The sequence below is a fragment of the Notamacropus eugenii genome, chromosome 3 (genome assembly GCF_028372415.1).
Source record: "Notamacropus eugenii isolate mMacEug1 chromosome 3, mMacEug1.pri_v2, whole genome shotgun sequence".
NCBI lineage: Eukaryota > Metazoa > Chordata > Mammalia > Diprotodontia > Macropodidae > Notamacropus > Notamacropus eugenii.
The window spans coordinates 180,210,051-180,226,472 of record NC_092874.1 but is presented as its reverse complement, the minus strand read 5'-3'; the positions used below and the strand labels follow the sequence as shown (position 1 = coordinate 180,226,472).

General features: G+C 35.0%; 1 protein-coding gene across 5 annotated transcripts in view; it reads right to left on the bottom strand.

The window, feature by feature from the left end:
* Nucleotides 1-16,422, bottom strand: part of LMNTD1 (lamin tail domain containing 1) — a 170,129-nt gene that overhangs the window by 59,930 nt on the left and 93,777 nt on the right. For 4 of the 5 annotated variants that reach the window (XR_011976991.1, XM_072653463.1, XM_072653460.1 and 1 more), the window contains exons 1-2: nucleotides 10,363-10,469; nucleotides 6,157-6,365 (exon numbers count right to left, since the gene is read on the bottom strand). Coding sequence is in view for 4 of the 5 variants with exons in the window: in XM_072653463.1 (XP_072509564.1) it covers nucleotides 6,157-6,365; nucleotides 10,363-10,469 (316 nt within the window). In the remaining variant the exon portion in view is untranslated. Of the gene's footprint in view, nucleotides 1-6,156; nucleotides 6,366-10,362; nucleotides 10,470-16,422 lie in introns of those variants that run through there. The other variant, XM_072653464.1, reaches the window with a different exon arrangement.

Here is a 16,422-nt window from a genome sequence, read left to right as displayed (position 1 = left end):
AGGAAGCAGGTTACCAACACAGCAGGAAAGGTGTGTCTCACTGAGGTTGGAGGGTAGGGCAGCAAGTCACACCACAGGGGGTCCAGCAGCAAGGCTCTGAGTCCCAGGGCTATCCACCAGTGAGGCCCTGCCCCTGTGTAGGCCAGCAACTCAGAGGGAAGTCAACAGTTCTACACCACCAGCACAGCAAGGCCCCACCCCCAATGCAAGCAACCAGTGAGATTCCACCCCCAGTGCTGGCCACCAGCAAGGCCAAGCCCACATTGATGACCAGTAGTGAGGTTCCACCCCTGGGCCAGCCAACAGCAAGAGATACTGTCCCCGGGCAGTCTAAGAGTGAGACCTCACCCCTGGGGAAGGCCAGCAGCAAGACGCTGCCTCTGAGGTGAGCTGGCAGAGAGGCCCTATCTACACAGTAAGCCAACAGTGAGACTTCATCCCTGAGGTAGGCCAGTAACAAGACTTTGCCCCTGGGGTCAGCTGGCAGAGAGGCCCCACATACACAGCAAGCCAACAGTGAGACCTAATCCCTGAAGTAGGCCAACAGCAAGACCCTATCCCTGGGATCAGCTAGCAGAGAGGCCCCACCTCTGGTGCAGGCCAAAAGAGAGGCCTCACCCCCAATACAAACCAGCAGGGAGGCCTCCCCATTCAGAGCAAGCTAGCAGTTTGACCCTGAAGCCCAGTAAAAGCCACTACCAAGGCCTTGAACCCTGGCAGAAGCACCTTAGAACAGTGCAAGAGCAGAGTCTAGCTCACACATAAAAGTAGAAAGTCAAAAAATAGGCAGAAAAAAGAGCAAAAACAATAACAAAAAAGAACTGACTACAGAAAATTACCATGGCGACAGGGAGGATGAAGGCACAAACTTAGAAAAGGACAACAGTGTAAAAATGACTACATCTAAAGTCTCAAGGAAAAATATAAATTCATTTCTGGCTCAAAAAGAACTGCTGGATGAGCTTAAAAAGTATTTTAAAAAGCAAATTAGGGAAGTAGAAGAAAATTGGAAAAAGAAATGAGAGTAATGTTAAAGAATCATGAAAAAAGTCAACAGGTTGGTAAAAAACTCAAAAAATGGAAAAAGATATACAAAAGTTCACTGAAGAAAATAATTCCTTAAAAACTAGAATTAGGCAAGTGGAGGCTAGTGACTCCATGAGACATCAAGAAATGATAAACAAAATCCAAATAAAAAAACAGAAAATGTGAAATTTCTCATTGGAAAAACAACTGACCTGGAAAACAGATTCAGGAGAGATAATTTAAAAATTATTGGACTACCTGAAAGTCATGATCAAAAAAGAGTCTTGACAGCATGTATCATGAAATTATCAAGGAAAACTGCCTTAATATCCCAGAACAAGAGGGCAAAATAGAAGTTGAAAGAATCCACTGATCATCACCTGAAAGAGATCCCAAAATGAAAACTCCCAGGAATATCAAAGCCAAATTTCAAAGCACTCAGATCAAGAAGAAAATACTGCAAGTATCCAGAAAGAAACAGCTTGAATATCACAGAGCCATAGTCAGGATTACACAGGGTTTAGCAGTTTCTACAATGAAGAACCAAAAAGCTTGGGATATGATATTCCAGAAAGCAAAGGAATTGGCATTACAATAAAAAATCAGATCTATCCAGAAAAACTGAGTATAATTCTTCAGGGAGAAAAAAATATCAATATTTACAGAAATAAAGAACTTACAAGCATTCCTGATGAAAAGACCAAAGCTGAATAGAAAATCTGATCTTCAAATACAAGACTCAAGAGAAACAAAAAATTGAAAAAGAAACAAGAGAAAATAGAAGAGATTTAATAAGGCTAAACTCTCTATATTCCAACATGGTAAGATGATAGCTATAACTCTTAAGAACTTTATCACTATTAGGGCAATTAGAAGGAGTATATATAGAAAGACAGTGTAGGTGTGAGATGATTATAATGGGATGATATTCAAAAAAACAAAATCAAGGGGTGAGAAAAATGACTGCATTAGGAGAAGAGGGACAGGGGAGTTAGAATGGGGTAAATTATCTCACAAAAATGGTGTGAAAGAGCAATCACAGTGGAGGAGAAGTTGGGGGAGGGGTGGCAAGCAAAGCTTGAACTTTACTTTCATCAAAATTGGCTGAAAGAGGGAATAACATATATACTTGCTTGGATATAGAAATCCATCTTACCCTATAGGAATATAAAAATGAACTGGGAAAAGGAAAAGAGTGTGGGGAACCAACAGAAAGGAAGGCAGATTGGGGAAGGTGGTAATCAGAAGTAAAGAACTTATGGGAAGCGACGAGAGAGAGAGAGAGAGAGAGAGAGAGAGAGAGAGAGAGAGAGAGAGAGAGAGAGAGAGAGAGAGAGAGAAGGATAAACAAAGGAAAAATTGGGTGGAGGAAAATACAGGAAATACACAGATATCATAACTATAAACCTAAATGGGATAAATTCATCCATAAAATAGAAGCAGATGGCAGAATGGATTAAAAATCAGAATCCTACAATATACCATTTACAAAAAGTACATCTGAAGCACAGACACATACAGATAAGGGGCTGGTGCAGAATCTATTATGCTTCTGCTGAAGTAAAAAAAAAAGGATAGCAATCACAATCTCAGATAAAACAAAAGTAAAAATAGATCTAATTAAAAGATATAAGGAAAGAAACTATATCTTGCTAAAAGGCATAATAGATAAAGAAATAGTATCAATACTAAACATATATGCACCAAATGGTATAGCATCTAAATTTTTAAAGGAGAAGTTAAATAAGTTACAGAGGGAAATAGATAATACAACTATACTAATGAGGGACCTCAACCAGAACTAGAGAAATTTAACCAAAAATTAATTAAGAAAAACGTTAAGGAGAATTCTAGAAAAGTTAGATATGCTAGATTTCTGGAGAAAACTGAATGGGAACAGAAAGGAATATATATTTTTCTCAGCCATACAGCTGTACAAAAATTGACTATGTATTAGGGCATTAAAGTTTCACAATCAAATACAAAAAAGAAGAAATACTAAATGGATACATACCTTGTAGATTATAATACAATAAAATTACATTCAATAAGGGGCAGTAGAAAGATAAAATTTAATTAGAAAGCTAAATAATCTAATCCTAAAGAATGAGTAGGTCAAAGAACAAATCATAGAAACAATAATTTCATTAAAGGGAATGACAACAATGAGACAACATTCCAAAATTTATGGGATATAGCCAATGTAGTACTTAGGGGAAAATTTATATCTCTAAATTTTTATCATCAATAAAATAGAGAAATAACAGATTGATGAATTGGACATGTAACAACAACAAAAAAAACAAACTAGAAAAAGAACAAATTAAAAATCTTCAATTAAATAGCAAATACTGAAATACTGAAAATCAAAGAAGAGATTAATAAAATTGAAAATTGCTTAATAAAAGAAAACCACTGAACTAATAAAACTAGAAGCTGCCTTAATAAAACAAAACAAAACAAAACAAAAACTACCCAGTAAAACCAGTTGGTTAATCTGATTAAAAAAAAGGAAAGAAGAAAACCAAATTACCAGTATCAAAAATGAAAGGAATGAATTCACCATTATTGAAAAGGAAATTAAAACAATTATTAGGACCTATTTTGTCCAATTATATGCCAATAAATATGCTGAAGTGAAATGGATGAATTTTTACACAAATATAAGTTGCCCAAATTAACAGATGAGCAAATAGAATACTTAAATAACACAATCTTAGAAAAAGTAATTGAACAAGCCATCAATGAATTCCCTAAGAAAAAATCTCCAGAGCCAGATGGATTCACAAGAAAATTCTACCAAACATTTAAAGAACAATGAATTTCAATACTATATAAACTATTTGGAAAAATAGAGTTCTACAAAATTCCTTTTACCACACAAATATGGAGCTGATACATAAATCAGGAAGAGCAAAAACAGAAAAAGAAAACTACAGGCCAATCTCCCTAATGAATATTGATGTAAAAATTTTAAATATGATACTAGCAAGGAGAATAGAGCAACATATCTCAAAGATCGTAGACTATGACCATGTGGGGTATATACTAGCAATGGAGGGCTGGGTCAATATTAGGCAGACTACTGACATAATTGACCTTATCGTAATAAAATTAAAAGAAATCATATGATTATCTCAATAGATGCAGAAAAAACCTTTGATAAAATATAACACCCAATCCTATTAAAAACACTGAAGAACATAGAAATAAATAGAGCTCACCTTAAAATGATAAGTAATATTTGTTGAAAACCATCAGCAAGCATTATTTATAATGGGGATAAACTAGACTCCTCCCCAATAAAATCAGGGGTAAAGCAAGGATGCCCATTCTGAACACTATTATTCAATATTGTACTAGAAATGCTCACTATAGCAATAACAGAAGAAAAAGAAATTCAAGGAATTAGATAATGAGAAAACAAAACTATTACTCTATGCAGATGATATGTTTGTATACTTCGAGAATCCTTGAGAATCAACTAAAAAGCTACCTGAAACAATTAACAACTTTAACAAAGTTGCAGGATACAAAATAAAGCCATGTAAATCATTAGCATTTCTATATATTACCAACAAAACAGCAGAAAGAGATAGAAAGAGAAACTCCATTTAAAATAACTGTAGACAATATAAAATTCTTGGCAGTCTACCTGCTAAGACAAGCCCAGGAATTATATGAACGCAATTGCAAAACACTTTTCATACAAATATAGTCAGATCTAAACAACTGGAAAAATACTGATTGTTCATAGGTAGGCCAAGCCAATGTAATAAAGATGACATTTCTACCTAAATTAATTTACTTATTCAGTGCCATTCCAAATAAACTACTAAAAATTATTTTACAGAGCTAAAAAAATCATAACAAAATTCATCTGGAAGAGCAAAAGATCAAGAATATGAAGGGAATTAATGAAAAAAATTGTGAAGGAAGTTGGTCTAGCCATACCAGATCTCAAACTGTATTATAAAGCAGTAATTATCAAAAACAATCTGGAACTGGCTAAGATCCAGAATGGTGGATCATTGGAATAGATTAGGTATACAATATATTATAGTAAAGGACTATAGTAATCTAGTGTTTGATAAATCGAAAGACCCAGTTTTTTGGGACAAAAACTCATTTGACAAACACTGCTGGGAAAACTGGGAAACAGTAGGCAGATCCTAGGTACAGACCAACATCTCACACTATATACCAAGATAAAATCAAAACAGGCACATGACTTACACATATAGAGTGATACCCTAAGCAAATCAGGAGAGCAAGGAATAGTTTATGTGTCAGATCTATGGATAAGGGAAGAATTTAGATCAAATAAGAGATAGGAAGCATTAAGAAATGTAAAATAAATCATTTTGATTACATAAAGTTTAAAAGGTTTTATTAAAGGGATTTTGTTCTGTGAAGTTTGGATTCAGTCAAAGATCTGCCTTTGAGGACCTACAAGGCCACATGTGGCCTCAAGGCCATAGGTTCCCCAGCTCTGGATTAAAGAAATACAAATTAGAATGGTGTAAGTTTAAGGTGGTTCAGTGCAGAATTTGATTCAATATTTGCACAATTTTCCTCTTTCGAAATTCCTGGTGGTAGAATACAGTTACCACTGATTTCTATCTGTAGAAAAACTCAATATAGATTTTCTATCAATTGAAATGCAAAAGCTGATGCCAGAGAAGTTTAGTAATGGAATTGTAAGGGAAAAATTTTTCCACTAAAAGCCCTATTCTCATGGTTCACTGTAGCATGTAGAGATATCTCTGTTCTCAAAAGGGATATAAATCGAGCACAAGTTCTTACAGATCCCACTAAGCTTGAAAGTTGTAGCGTATAGCCCTAGTAATACACGTACTCTGAGTACTTGCTTAGCTAAAATTAGAAAGGCTCATCTTTAACAACAGGTTAGCTATCAGGTGCTAAATTGTTTTAACCAAAGACACTCATGAAGATAATTTAAGAAATGGTATAAGAATGGCCTATATTGGTGAGCTATAATAATTTGAGAATAATTCGTATCATTCTTAATCTTCTATTAGGTACAATCAAGACATGGCCATTCTGGTTGCCATCCACACACAGAATTTCTTTAAAATTTGTTTCATTTTTTTTTAATGTTATGCTTACTCATGTTGTCAGTTCTGTGAAAATTTGTCGAAGATGATGTAGAAGATTTTAGTGCAGCTGAAGATGTGGTCAACCCTGTAGTTAAAGCGCTGCACACGTAGCTTTTGAGAGTTATGTCATAGCTTGATGGCTCTGATGAATAATGTGAAGAAAAGCAGACTGAGGATTGTTGTCGCAAGTTCGCACTGTGTAAAAGTTTTCCTTCACTTCTGTGTTCAAAAATGATACAGAACCGTAATTTAGTCATCAAAGTAGGAAATTAATATAAAATAGAATAGGAATATCAGTAATACTTAGCTTTCTTTTAAGCACATACTTTATAGTTTATGATACATTACCAATCTTGGAAATCTGAATCAAACTCTTTGTTATTGTTTTATTACATGTTCCTCTAACTTAATCCTTGTCATTTAACTAATATTTATATATTAATAAAGATAACATTTTATTTCTACTCTCAGAAATTACTTATAATTTACACATTCTACATGCAAGTAAGTGTTTTCAAATAATACCTTTTCTGTGTAGGAGTGAGAGAAGGGTGGAAAAATAACAATAATTCTAACCACAATAATAATTCTCATTTCTATAGTACTTTAAGGTTTGCAAAGCACTTTACATATGTTATCTCAATTAATATAGATGTAGAAAGGAGAAATACATTTTAAGTACTATTATTATTTTAGTGAATTATATAATGAACATAGCTAAAAGGGTCTGTGGTTTTTAACAAGACTATATTAACTTTACTAATGCATGATCACCTATAAAATGAAGAAAGCAGAACTGAGGATTTTCTGAGGTCCTTTCCAGCTTTAAATCCATGCACTCTTTTGAGAATTTCAAAGTACTTTTATCACTGGGAAACATCACATACATTTATGCAGTTATCTCTTGAAAACTCTATTTTTTAGGACAGTCATGGAGACCCAAAGCCTTTTCCTTAGGCCCTCAGGGCAACTGCTCCTTAATAGACTCCCTAAATACATCCGTATATTGATTCACTTTATTTTATTGAACTTAAAGCTTGTAAAAAATTCCAGAGATGCAAAGGCCTCCATCCCTCCACTGAGACATAACTAGATTCACCCCTTATTACCCTTTGCTCAGATGCTCTCCTTAAGCTACAGGCCAAAGTATTTTTATTTCCTTTAATCATGCAACCACTGGAATCCATATGGCACCATTTTTGTTGTTTCCAGTTAGATGTAACTTCAGTAGAAGTCCTATGATCATGGCTAAAATTTATATACTGTTCTAACTCCCTGATCTCACTTGATCCTCATAATAATTCTGTAGGGGAGGGAGCACAGGTGTTATTTTCTCCTTTTAAGTGAGAAGAAACTAAGGTCTAGCAAGGTTCAATAATTTGTTCATGGCCACAAAATTGTAACAGGCGAAATTCAAACCCAGGTCTCTCTTGGGTTCAAGTACAACACTTTCAGAGTATACCACTTTGCAGAATTTATAGCCAACCTAAGATACTTACACTGAGCCTCAGTTTTCTTGTGAGTAAAACAGAGATAGTAAGAGCACCTGCCTTTCAGGGTACAATGTGAATCTACAAGGAAATAATGCCTACGAAGCCTTTTGAAAAACTTAAAGCATTATGCTAATGTTACTATTCCTATTTTTATTATAAGAATCCCCATACCATGACCTTCTCTATAGGACTGCCGAGATGAAATATGAATGCTTTGGAAACATTAAGCTTGCTTTCTCTCTCTCTCTCTCTGTGTATGCAGATATATATATATATGTATATATATATATATATATATACACACATACATATATACACATATATATGTATATATATGTATCTGTATACACACATATATATGTATCTGTATACATACACACAAAACACATATACATATATAGGCACACACATAGACATATGTAGATGCACATAGGTGCATGTGAAGCATAAAAATCAGGATTGGACCTGTGATTTGAGTGGAATATAGGACTCCCAAGTGAAGAAATTTCCTCTATCAACATAGGTTAGCACATTCTTCGCATTCTTTATAATCTTAGAGAATTGCCTGAAGCAATGAGACCAGAAGTAAGTGGTTTGGAGGTACACAGGCAATATGCAGTAGAGGTAGGGCTTGAACCTAACTAAGTCTGATTAGTTGTTAAGACCAGCTCTGTGTTTACTATGCATATATATTTGCATGTACGGGTATATATATTCACACACACATATACAATAAACATATACGTGTGTGTGTGCATGTATGAGTGTGCATATGTATATGTAGAGAGAGAGGGAGAGTTAGGTATTATCATTATTATTATTCATGCTAACTGTTGACTTTAAACTAGCTGGTCGTAAACTGGTCTTTCTGATGCCACACCCAGTGAGTACCAAGTCTTAAAGGTTCTGGGTCTATGAATCACTCACACTAGTTCTACACCATGCTAACCTTGAATCATTAAGTCCTAGTCTCAAACTTCTTTGAAACCCCTAAAATGAAAAACACTCAGCTCTCACGCTAACATTTAATATCTGACAGCCTAGAAAGCCAAATCTATAAACAAGGCTTTAACTTTCAAAAGAACATGATGGCAAACTTTTCTGATAATTAAGGGGGCTGAGGGGCAGGATATGAGACTATTTCAGCTACAGTCAAATGGAATGACACGGGATAATGTGAGGATGTTTTTCAAACTCAGAGAAAGCAGGAAACAGGTTTTCCTTCATCCAAACTCCTCATATTTGGATTTCATTTTAGACAAGCTGGTCGTGTCATTTTTATTTTATAAGCCTCACCTTATTTCTTTCCTCCCTCAGTAAAACAAAACATTTTCAAAGGAAAATGAATATATAAAAATGAATCTATAAAACAGAAACTCCTTCTACAAGTCTCCATGAAGGCTGTTCTCAGGGAAAGCTGGCACAAGGTTTCTGAGCTTTCTCACTTAAGTGGTTTAAGACATTTTTAATGGACACATAGTATTTAAGGGGCTTAACTGCTTCAGCAATGGACTTATACAATACAGTCCATTATTCAAACCTTCCACTGATCTCAGCACTGAATTCCTAGGGCAGAGATGAAAATATTCCTCATGTTTCAAAAACATTTTCCTTTACAGTATAGAAATCTATCTCCTGTTAGTTTTGACTTTGTCAAAGTAATTACTTCAGTGCTAAGGTACAGAAATTTAAAAAAAAATTATTAACCCAGTATTTCAATGTTGTTATAACTGGGGAAGTACTGAATTAGTAATATGAACAGCTGTGGTCTTTTAGGTGATCTCAGGGTGTCTGAATATCAGAAGATAGAAATGAATTAAACATTAATTACAAGACATCTAGGTCTGAAAATAACAGTTTAACTTGTTGAAATCAATGTCGGCATTTAAGAATCCAAGGTAATTGTTATGTTATTAATAATACTAATGCTAACTTAGTAGTTATCTTTTATAGACTTGTATTTTTGACAATTTATATTGGATAAACTTAAAACAGTTTCTAAAAGGCAAAATAAGTCCTCAGAAGGCCCTTGGAAATTTCTGGACTGCCTCTAGTTTTGGATAAGCTCTTGCAGAGAGATGCATAAATTTCCTTCAATGTCAAGTTGCATTTGCTCATTATATGAAAACATTAATTTATTTCCTCATTTAACAACTGAGTGTAGGATCTAGTATGACCACTGTATAACTGATGAGATGTCCTTACTTCTACTTAAACCAAGAACTCAAACTTTATAAAAGTGTTAGTTTGTTTTGGCTGAGAATAGTGCTTCAAATCTACTGTGTTCCAAACTAACACAGCCATGGAACACTTTTTGGGCTTTCAATATAATGATGGAATCCATAAATGCCAGCCCAAGATACTCTCTAACAATAAAGGGAGATTGGAAAAAATTAGGAGTATTATCAGTTCTTAAAATATGAAGTTTCTATATCTGAATCATTTTACATTTATTATCATAAAAGAGAAGATATCACCAGCACTGAAACTGCCTCAAGTACAACATATTCACATTATATGGAATACTAGGGTTCTACAAAACACAATTTACTATTTTAGAAAATTCATGGGTTCAAGTACATTTCAAATTGATTTACTTGGTTCTTAAAGAAACCACACCCATATCTATATATCTACATATATTCAGTTCAAGCACTTGGTTCTAACTTCTCCAAACTTAGTCAATATTTCTCATGTGACTTTTCTAGTGGTGATGCCCTTACCCATTCGCTTCCTTTGGCTGGCCTCCAAGATCATGGACTTCACTTTGTAAGTGTACTTCACTTTGTAGAACTGTAGGATTTTCCTGAGGTGTTTTCTCCTCTTTCATCTTGACTACAGGATCTTATGTTTCCTAACAGATTAAATCACAATGTCAGCCAGTGAATCCAGTTGTAGTTCAGGTTTTAAAAATGGCCTAAATTAAATCAATTGAGACAATTAACTGAAAGTAAACCAAAGGTATCTGTCAGGTTTAATGTCAGGATTAATGAGAAATGCCAGAAATATCTGATGCCAGAACCAAGATATTATGTGAATATCTAAGTGTTCCTTATACTATGCAGTGAATGCACTTGGTGAATAACTTAAGTTCAACGGACATTGTACCTTATCTTTGTACCTTATCTTCTTTACTGTATATAACACTTACCCATCCCTACCTAACAAAAATGCTATGAGGATAAAATTCAAATCTTAGCTATGAAAGCTCTTAGGCAGATCTGCACAATACTAATCTGACACTATTATTGAAGACGATTATTTTTGACTGAGATTTATGAATTATTGCTACTAAAATGGCTCCTGCCAGTGGCCAAAGAAATTGCTGAAAACAACAACAAAGTGGAGCTGAATAGCATTCTATAGCTAAGGAACTAAGATTCAGCTTTTGTCATCCAGATTAGGGGTTGGCAAGCCATGGGTCACAGGCCAAATCCAGGAGAGTGCCTGCTTTTGTACCGTCAATGAACTATGAAAGGTTTTTACATTTTAAAATAAAATATTTTATAGTTTTAGATATTTAAAAAATGTAAAAGCCAGTCTTAGGTAGCAGGACATGCAAAAAAAGATGGGCTAGATTTGACTCGTGGATCATAGTTTGCCAACCCCTGATTTTAACACAATGCTGCCTCTTTTAAAACCATGAGATAATGTCTAAGTACATACAAGACTTCAATTTAGGGATGACTTAGTATATTAATGTTTCACTTGCTCTAGAGACTATTGAAGCAAAGTAATGAAGTCTGTGTACAAGAACATCATTTTCTTTTAAGTGTTTTGCTTTCAGTCAAAATGTTCAAAGAAAGTCAAAGCGCCACATTTATTATTTTGGACTCCTTACTGAGAGCATAAGAATGGTGCCCAAAGAGTGGCTGTACAAATCTCAATCAGGAAATCTTATTAAGAATACCTTTTCTTGAACAAATGGAAAGACTGACAATGAAGAGAATGAATTTACCTTATGCAAAGGGAAACAATACAGACTAGTGGGTCTAAGTACCAAACTAGAAGCTGGAGAGCTAAATAATGACCCTAGCTCTGCCTATAATGAATACATTGATTAGAACAATTTGAATAATCTCTTTGTACATAATTTTCTCCATCTCTAGATCTCGCCTGCTCCTTCCTATTTTTTGTGCGAATAACTTGAGAGTAAGAGATGTGTAAAGCTAGGGCAGATTATCATAACAATATAAATTATTACAGAAAATCATTATTATTGGATGAGATTTAAATTTAATTAATTTAATTAAAATACACTGCTTTGGGTAGTAAGCACTTACATGCTTTATTCATTCATTTACAAATTAGTATCTTAGAGCAAATGATGCAATTTAAATACAAAAAATTTAGCATATAGCAACTGCTTATATTTGGCAACTGAGCTTTGTAAGATAAAAATGTGGCTATCTTCACCCATAACACTAATGAAATGAAATCTCTGGATAGTGTCATTATCGACCAGTTATGGAAATTTAGTATAAAAAGATTTGTAGGCTTATGCTTAATTTAGAGAAATTAGAATGAATTTATTATTGCATATCACTCCAGATTCCCAAATTCTCTCCAGGGAAGTTTCCTCCTTTCAGAAGGTTTTATTCATGGATTAGAGAAAGAAGCTTAATTATGATCTCACATAAAAAGCCTAACACTGTATAGCTGATTGTTCATTATTTGTGATAGCAGTTTAAATAAACAAAATGGCAACTGAGAAGAGTTCTGGGAAGTGTTGGATCTGAGAGGATTTCCATTTTCTATTTTCCCTGATGAGTTTATTTTCCCCTTTTTTTCCTTTCCCACTGGATGATATGTCTGCAACTAAACAAATTTCTGTTCTTACTCTACTCCAACTAAAGGAGTGTTTCTCCTCAGAGACAGAGGAAGAATCATTTTAAATATCTTTGGAGCTCAGGTTTAGCAAAGCTTTTGCAAGAGGTCAAGTGCCACATTTATCATATTTGTGTGCTTGAGAAGAATTCTAAGACAGCTATTCAAAGAACATTTGTGGTGCTGTACACAGATTAGGTTTACAGGGCTAAAAAGATGGTCTCAAGAAGAATGAGATTGAGGGTTGGTAAAACATAGGGTTTAGCCAGGGAAGAGTCAGGTAGAGAATGGCATCTGTGTTCTGAGCTCTAATACCTTCTCCTGTTCTTGTGTTGAGAAGCCAGAAAGCTCAGAACCTGCCTGGGGTTTCAGTGAACAGCTTGTTTCCATAAAGAGAAGCTCAGCATCACATAACCTCATAGCTTCCTATGAGTGATTGATGTAATCTCCTTCCTATTATGTTGGTGATGAGACAGAGCACTTCTCTGGGAAATGAGATGAGTATTCCTGAGGGGACATGTGTGAAGGTGGCAGTCATTTGGGAATGGGGGCAAACAAGAATGTTTTACTACCTATTTAAATTCCACTTTTGTTATTCTACTTGATTAATTATCTTTGATTAGAAGTCATGGCAAATTGGTTTGATTTGGTACAAGAAACATTAATGGGGGATAGTGAGCTATGGATTTGAGTGGATGATTATTCTAACAGTATGTGGCCCTGTAAAAAAACTTAGAAGACCACACAGGAGACCCCAGGAAGCCAGATCTGTGAGAGCACATCTTGGATCTTTGTGTTTGTATGTTCTAGAAATGCAGGGATCCACTGAAATTTTTCTCTTTGAAATTTTCTCTCCTAGGCTGTAATTGCATAGCAAAGTTTTGTGATACTACTTTTCTAGACCAGAACAGCTGATTTAAAAATAACATATTCTATTGTTTCAAAGTGCTGTTGAAATTATTATCATTATTTGCTGATGTGATATTACTGAACTATTATTGCATTTGTGTATTAAAAGTATTGGACTAAACTGTCACTATGACTATTTAGTTAGAATATTGTTACATAATAGTTGGACCAGATCTTTATTGAGGACCATTGAGGATAATCTGAGGATAAAGATATTGCAAAGACTTACGCAAGACTATTGACATCTTGGGGTGATATACTGTCATGCTGTGGCTAAGGTATGTAGGGATGGAGATGTGAACTATCTGAAACAATGGTATATATTCCTATATTCCCAAAGAAAAAAAAAAAGCTTGGCTCAGTTTGGAGATGAGTAATTAGACTCCTTACTGCTGCCCAGAAATTACTGAAAAAATTTAAATCCCTTTTTCAGGAGAGAAAGGAGGCAGTGTGGGACTGTGGAAAGAGTGCTGAATTTGGGGCCTCAAGTTCAAAGTTTGGCTCCATCATTAACTCAGTGTGACCTTTGGCAAGTCACGTAAAATGTCTAGTCCTAGTTTCTCAACTGTAAAATAAAGTGATTGGATTAGATGATTTCTAAGGTCTCTTCCAGCTCTAGAGAGATAATCCTATGACTATGTGATGGGGAGCAAGGGAAAGTTCTGTCAGCAGCTCATGATTTGCTAGCATTCCCCTCCTTGGTACTCATAACTTCCTCAGCAACTGGTGATTTTATAGTAATAAATACTCCCAAAGTTCAGACTATCATCTTAACAACATCACTACATTCAATTCAATTAGATATTAAATGATTTCTGTGTGGAGAAGTCTGACTCTATATGAGAAGCTGAATTCTTTTCAATCAGGTACTATCATCCACCAGATGGTAAATGACACTGAGGCAGAGGAACCAGAGTGGAAGAAGGTGTGATGTCTGTGATGTTCATGGACCATATTAGGCTGAATCAAGTGTTCATAGGGACTGATACAAGTCTGAAGGGGACAAAGGAAATGTAATACATTGGTTTGTATTGAAGTTTATGTATCCTTTTTTTTAGCTTGCCGCACAAAAGAAAAAAATAACCTCACTTATCATAGAAGAGTAGTGTCTGAGACAGGCAAAATAGGAGAAGCAGAATGTCAAACTGACATTGACGTCACCCTTGTTATAACTCCAACCCGAAACTGACTTAGTGAAATAAAGGTTGGATCATTCATTAGCTCCAGAACCCTGTCCCGACCTTTGTCTCTTTTCTCATTCCAAGTTTAACTTCTCCCTGACTTTCATAGTCACAGAATTTTAGAATTACAGAGGAGCTCTGTACCACTCAGTCTGAACTCTGATCCAGAAGGAATTCCTCACTCTAACATCTTTAATGATTTAACATCTCTTTGAAAAGCTCCAGAGGGCACCTCCAGAGCCCACTCCACTTTCAGATCTAATTGTTAAGAAGTTTTTCTAACTTCAAGTCTAAATTTAACCCCTTGAAATCTACTATTTGTTCCTGGTTTTGCCCTTTGTGATCAAACAGAATAAATTTAATCTGTATGATAGTTCTTCAAGCCCTTAAATACAAATTATCATGTTCCCAATGAATCTTCTCTTCTCCAGACTGAGCTTTCTTGTTCCTTCCAACAATCTTTAATATGACATGCATTCAAGGCTCTCCATTGTCCAGGCTGCTCTCTGAGCACTCTCCAGTTTCTCAGTGTCCTTCTAAAGTTTAGCCACTGAGAAGTGAATGCAGTATTCCAGTTGTTGTCTGACCAGGGTAGAACACAGACAGACTATCACCTTCTTAATCCGAGAACCTAATGTCCTAGCCCAAAATTACATAAGCATTTTTGTCTGTTATGTCACTGCTGACTAATAATGAGTTTGCAGCCTATTTTCTCACTTCCAATCATCAATTTAGAATTGGAAGGGATCTTAATTTTCTTATTTTCTAATTCTCTCATTTGCAGATAAGGAAACATCCCTGGGGAGGGGATTTAAGTGATTTTCTTGAGGTCACACCAGTAGCAGTTTAATTTTAACCCCGGTCCTACAGTGACCTTTCTTTTATACCATTCTGTCTCTAATTCATCTCTGTTTTTTAAATGCCAAGATAGGGAAATAAAACTATGATGTGATATAGAGACAGAAGTCGTTGATAGCCAAGATGAGTTTTTAAAAATGCAGTATTTAGAAAATAAAATTTCATTCTTTGATATAAATACACAGTTCATCTGTGACAAAATATTCTGGCAGTTTTTGAACAGACAACATATAGTGTGTAAATAAGCAATATAGAAAGAACTGACTTTGTACATTTTGTGATTCTGGGAACATACATGGAGATAATTTGCAGGGTAGAATTCTTATTACTGACATAAAATGTCTACAGTGAAAGGATAGTTGCCTAGAAAGACATTCCCTCCTTCTCCCTGCTCTTGCCAAATCACACCATAAAAGTTTTCAAAGTGACATAGAGTGGGGGATTACAATTTAAAGACAATGGGAGGATTGAGAACTTCTTACACGTTCTATTTTCGAAGGTTCAGAGGATCCGTATAGGAGTTGAATTGTAATTTTTTACTCATGTAAAGTAGCATCATTGTATCAAATCATATCTTCTATGTACATCTCTCATAATACAATTTATACAAGGTGCTACCCCTGTCCTCCACTGACAGATCACAAAGGAGTCCTACTCTATTAATAATAATTATGTATTATTAAAATAATAATAATGTACTCACATCTTTATAGAAATATTATCAAATTCTAGTTTAAAACATTCCTATGTCTCACAATAGTAGTTCAATTCAACACGCATTTAGTTACTATGTGCAAGGCACATAACTTTAAACTATAATACTGTCCCTTTAACTACAAACACAACTTATTCGCACTATTGGACCCAACATCATAGCCCTTCCTGTTTTTTTAAAATGTGAATGCAGGCAGGGAAAATGTGCCATGTCTTTTTATGAGGGGTAGAGGAAAATTTGCTAATAACAGAGAACAAAAATCCACCAATGACTTACTGTTCAAGCAAAACACT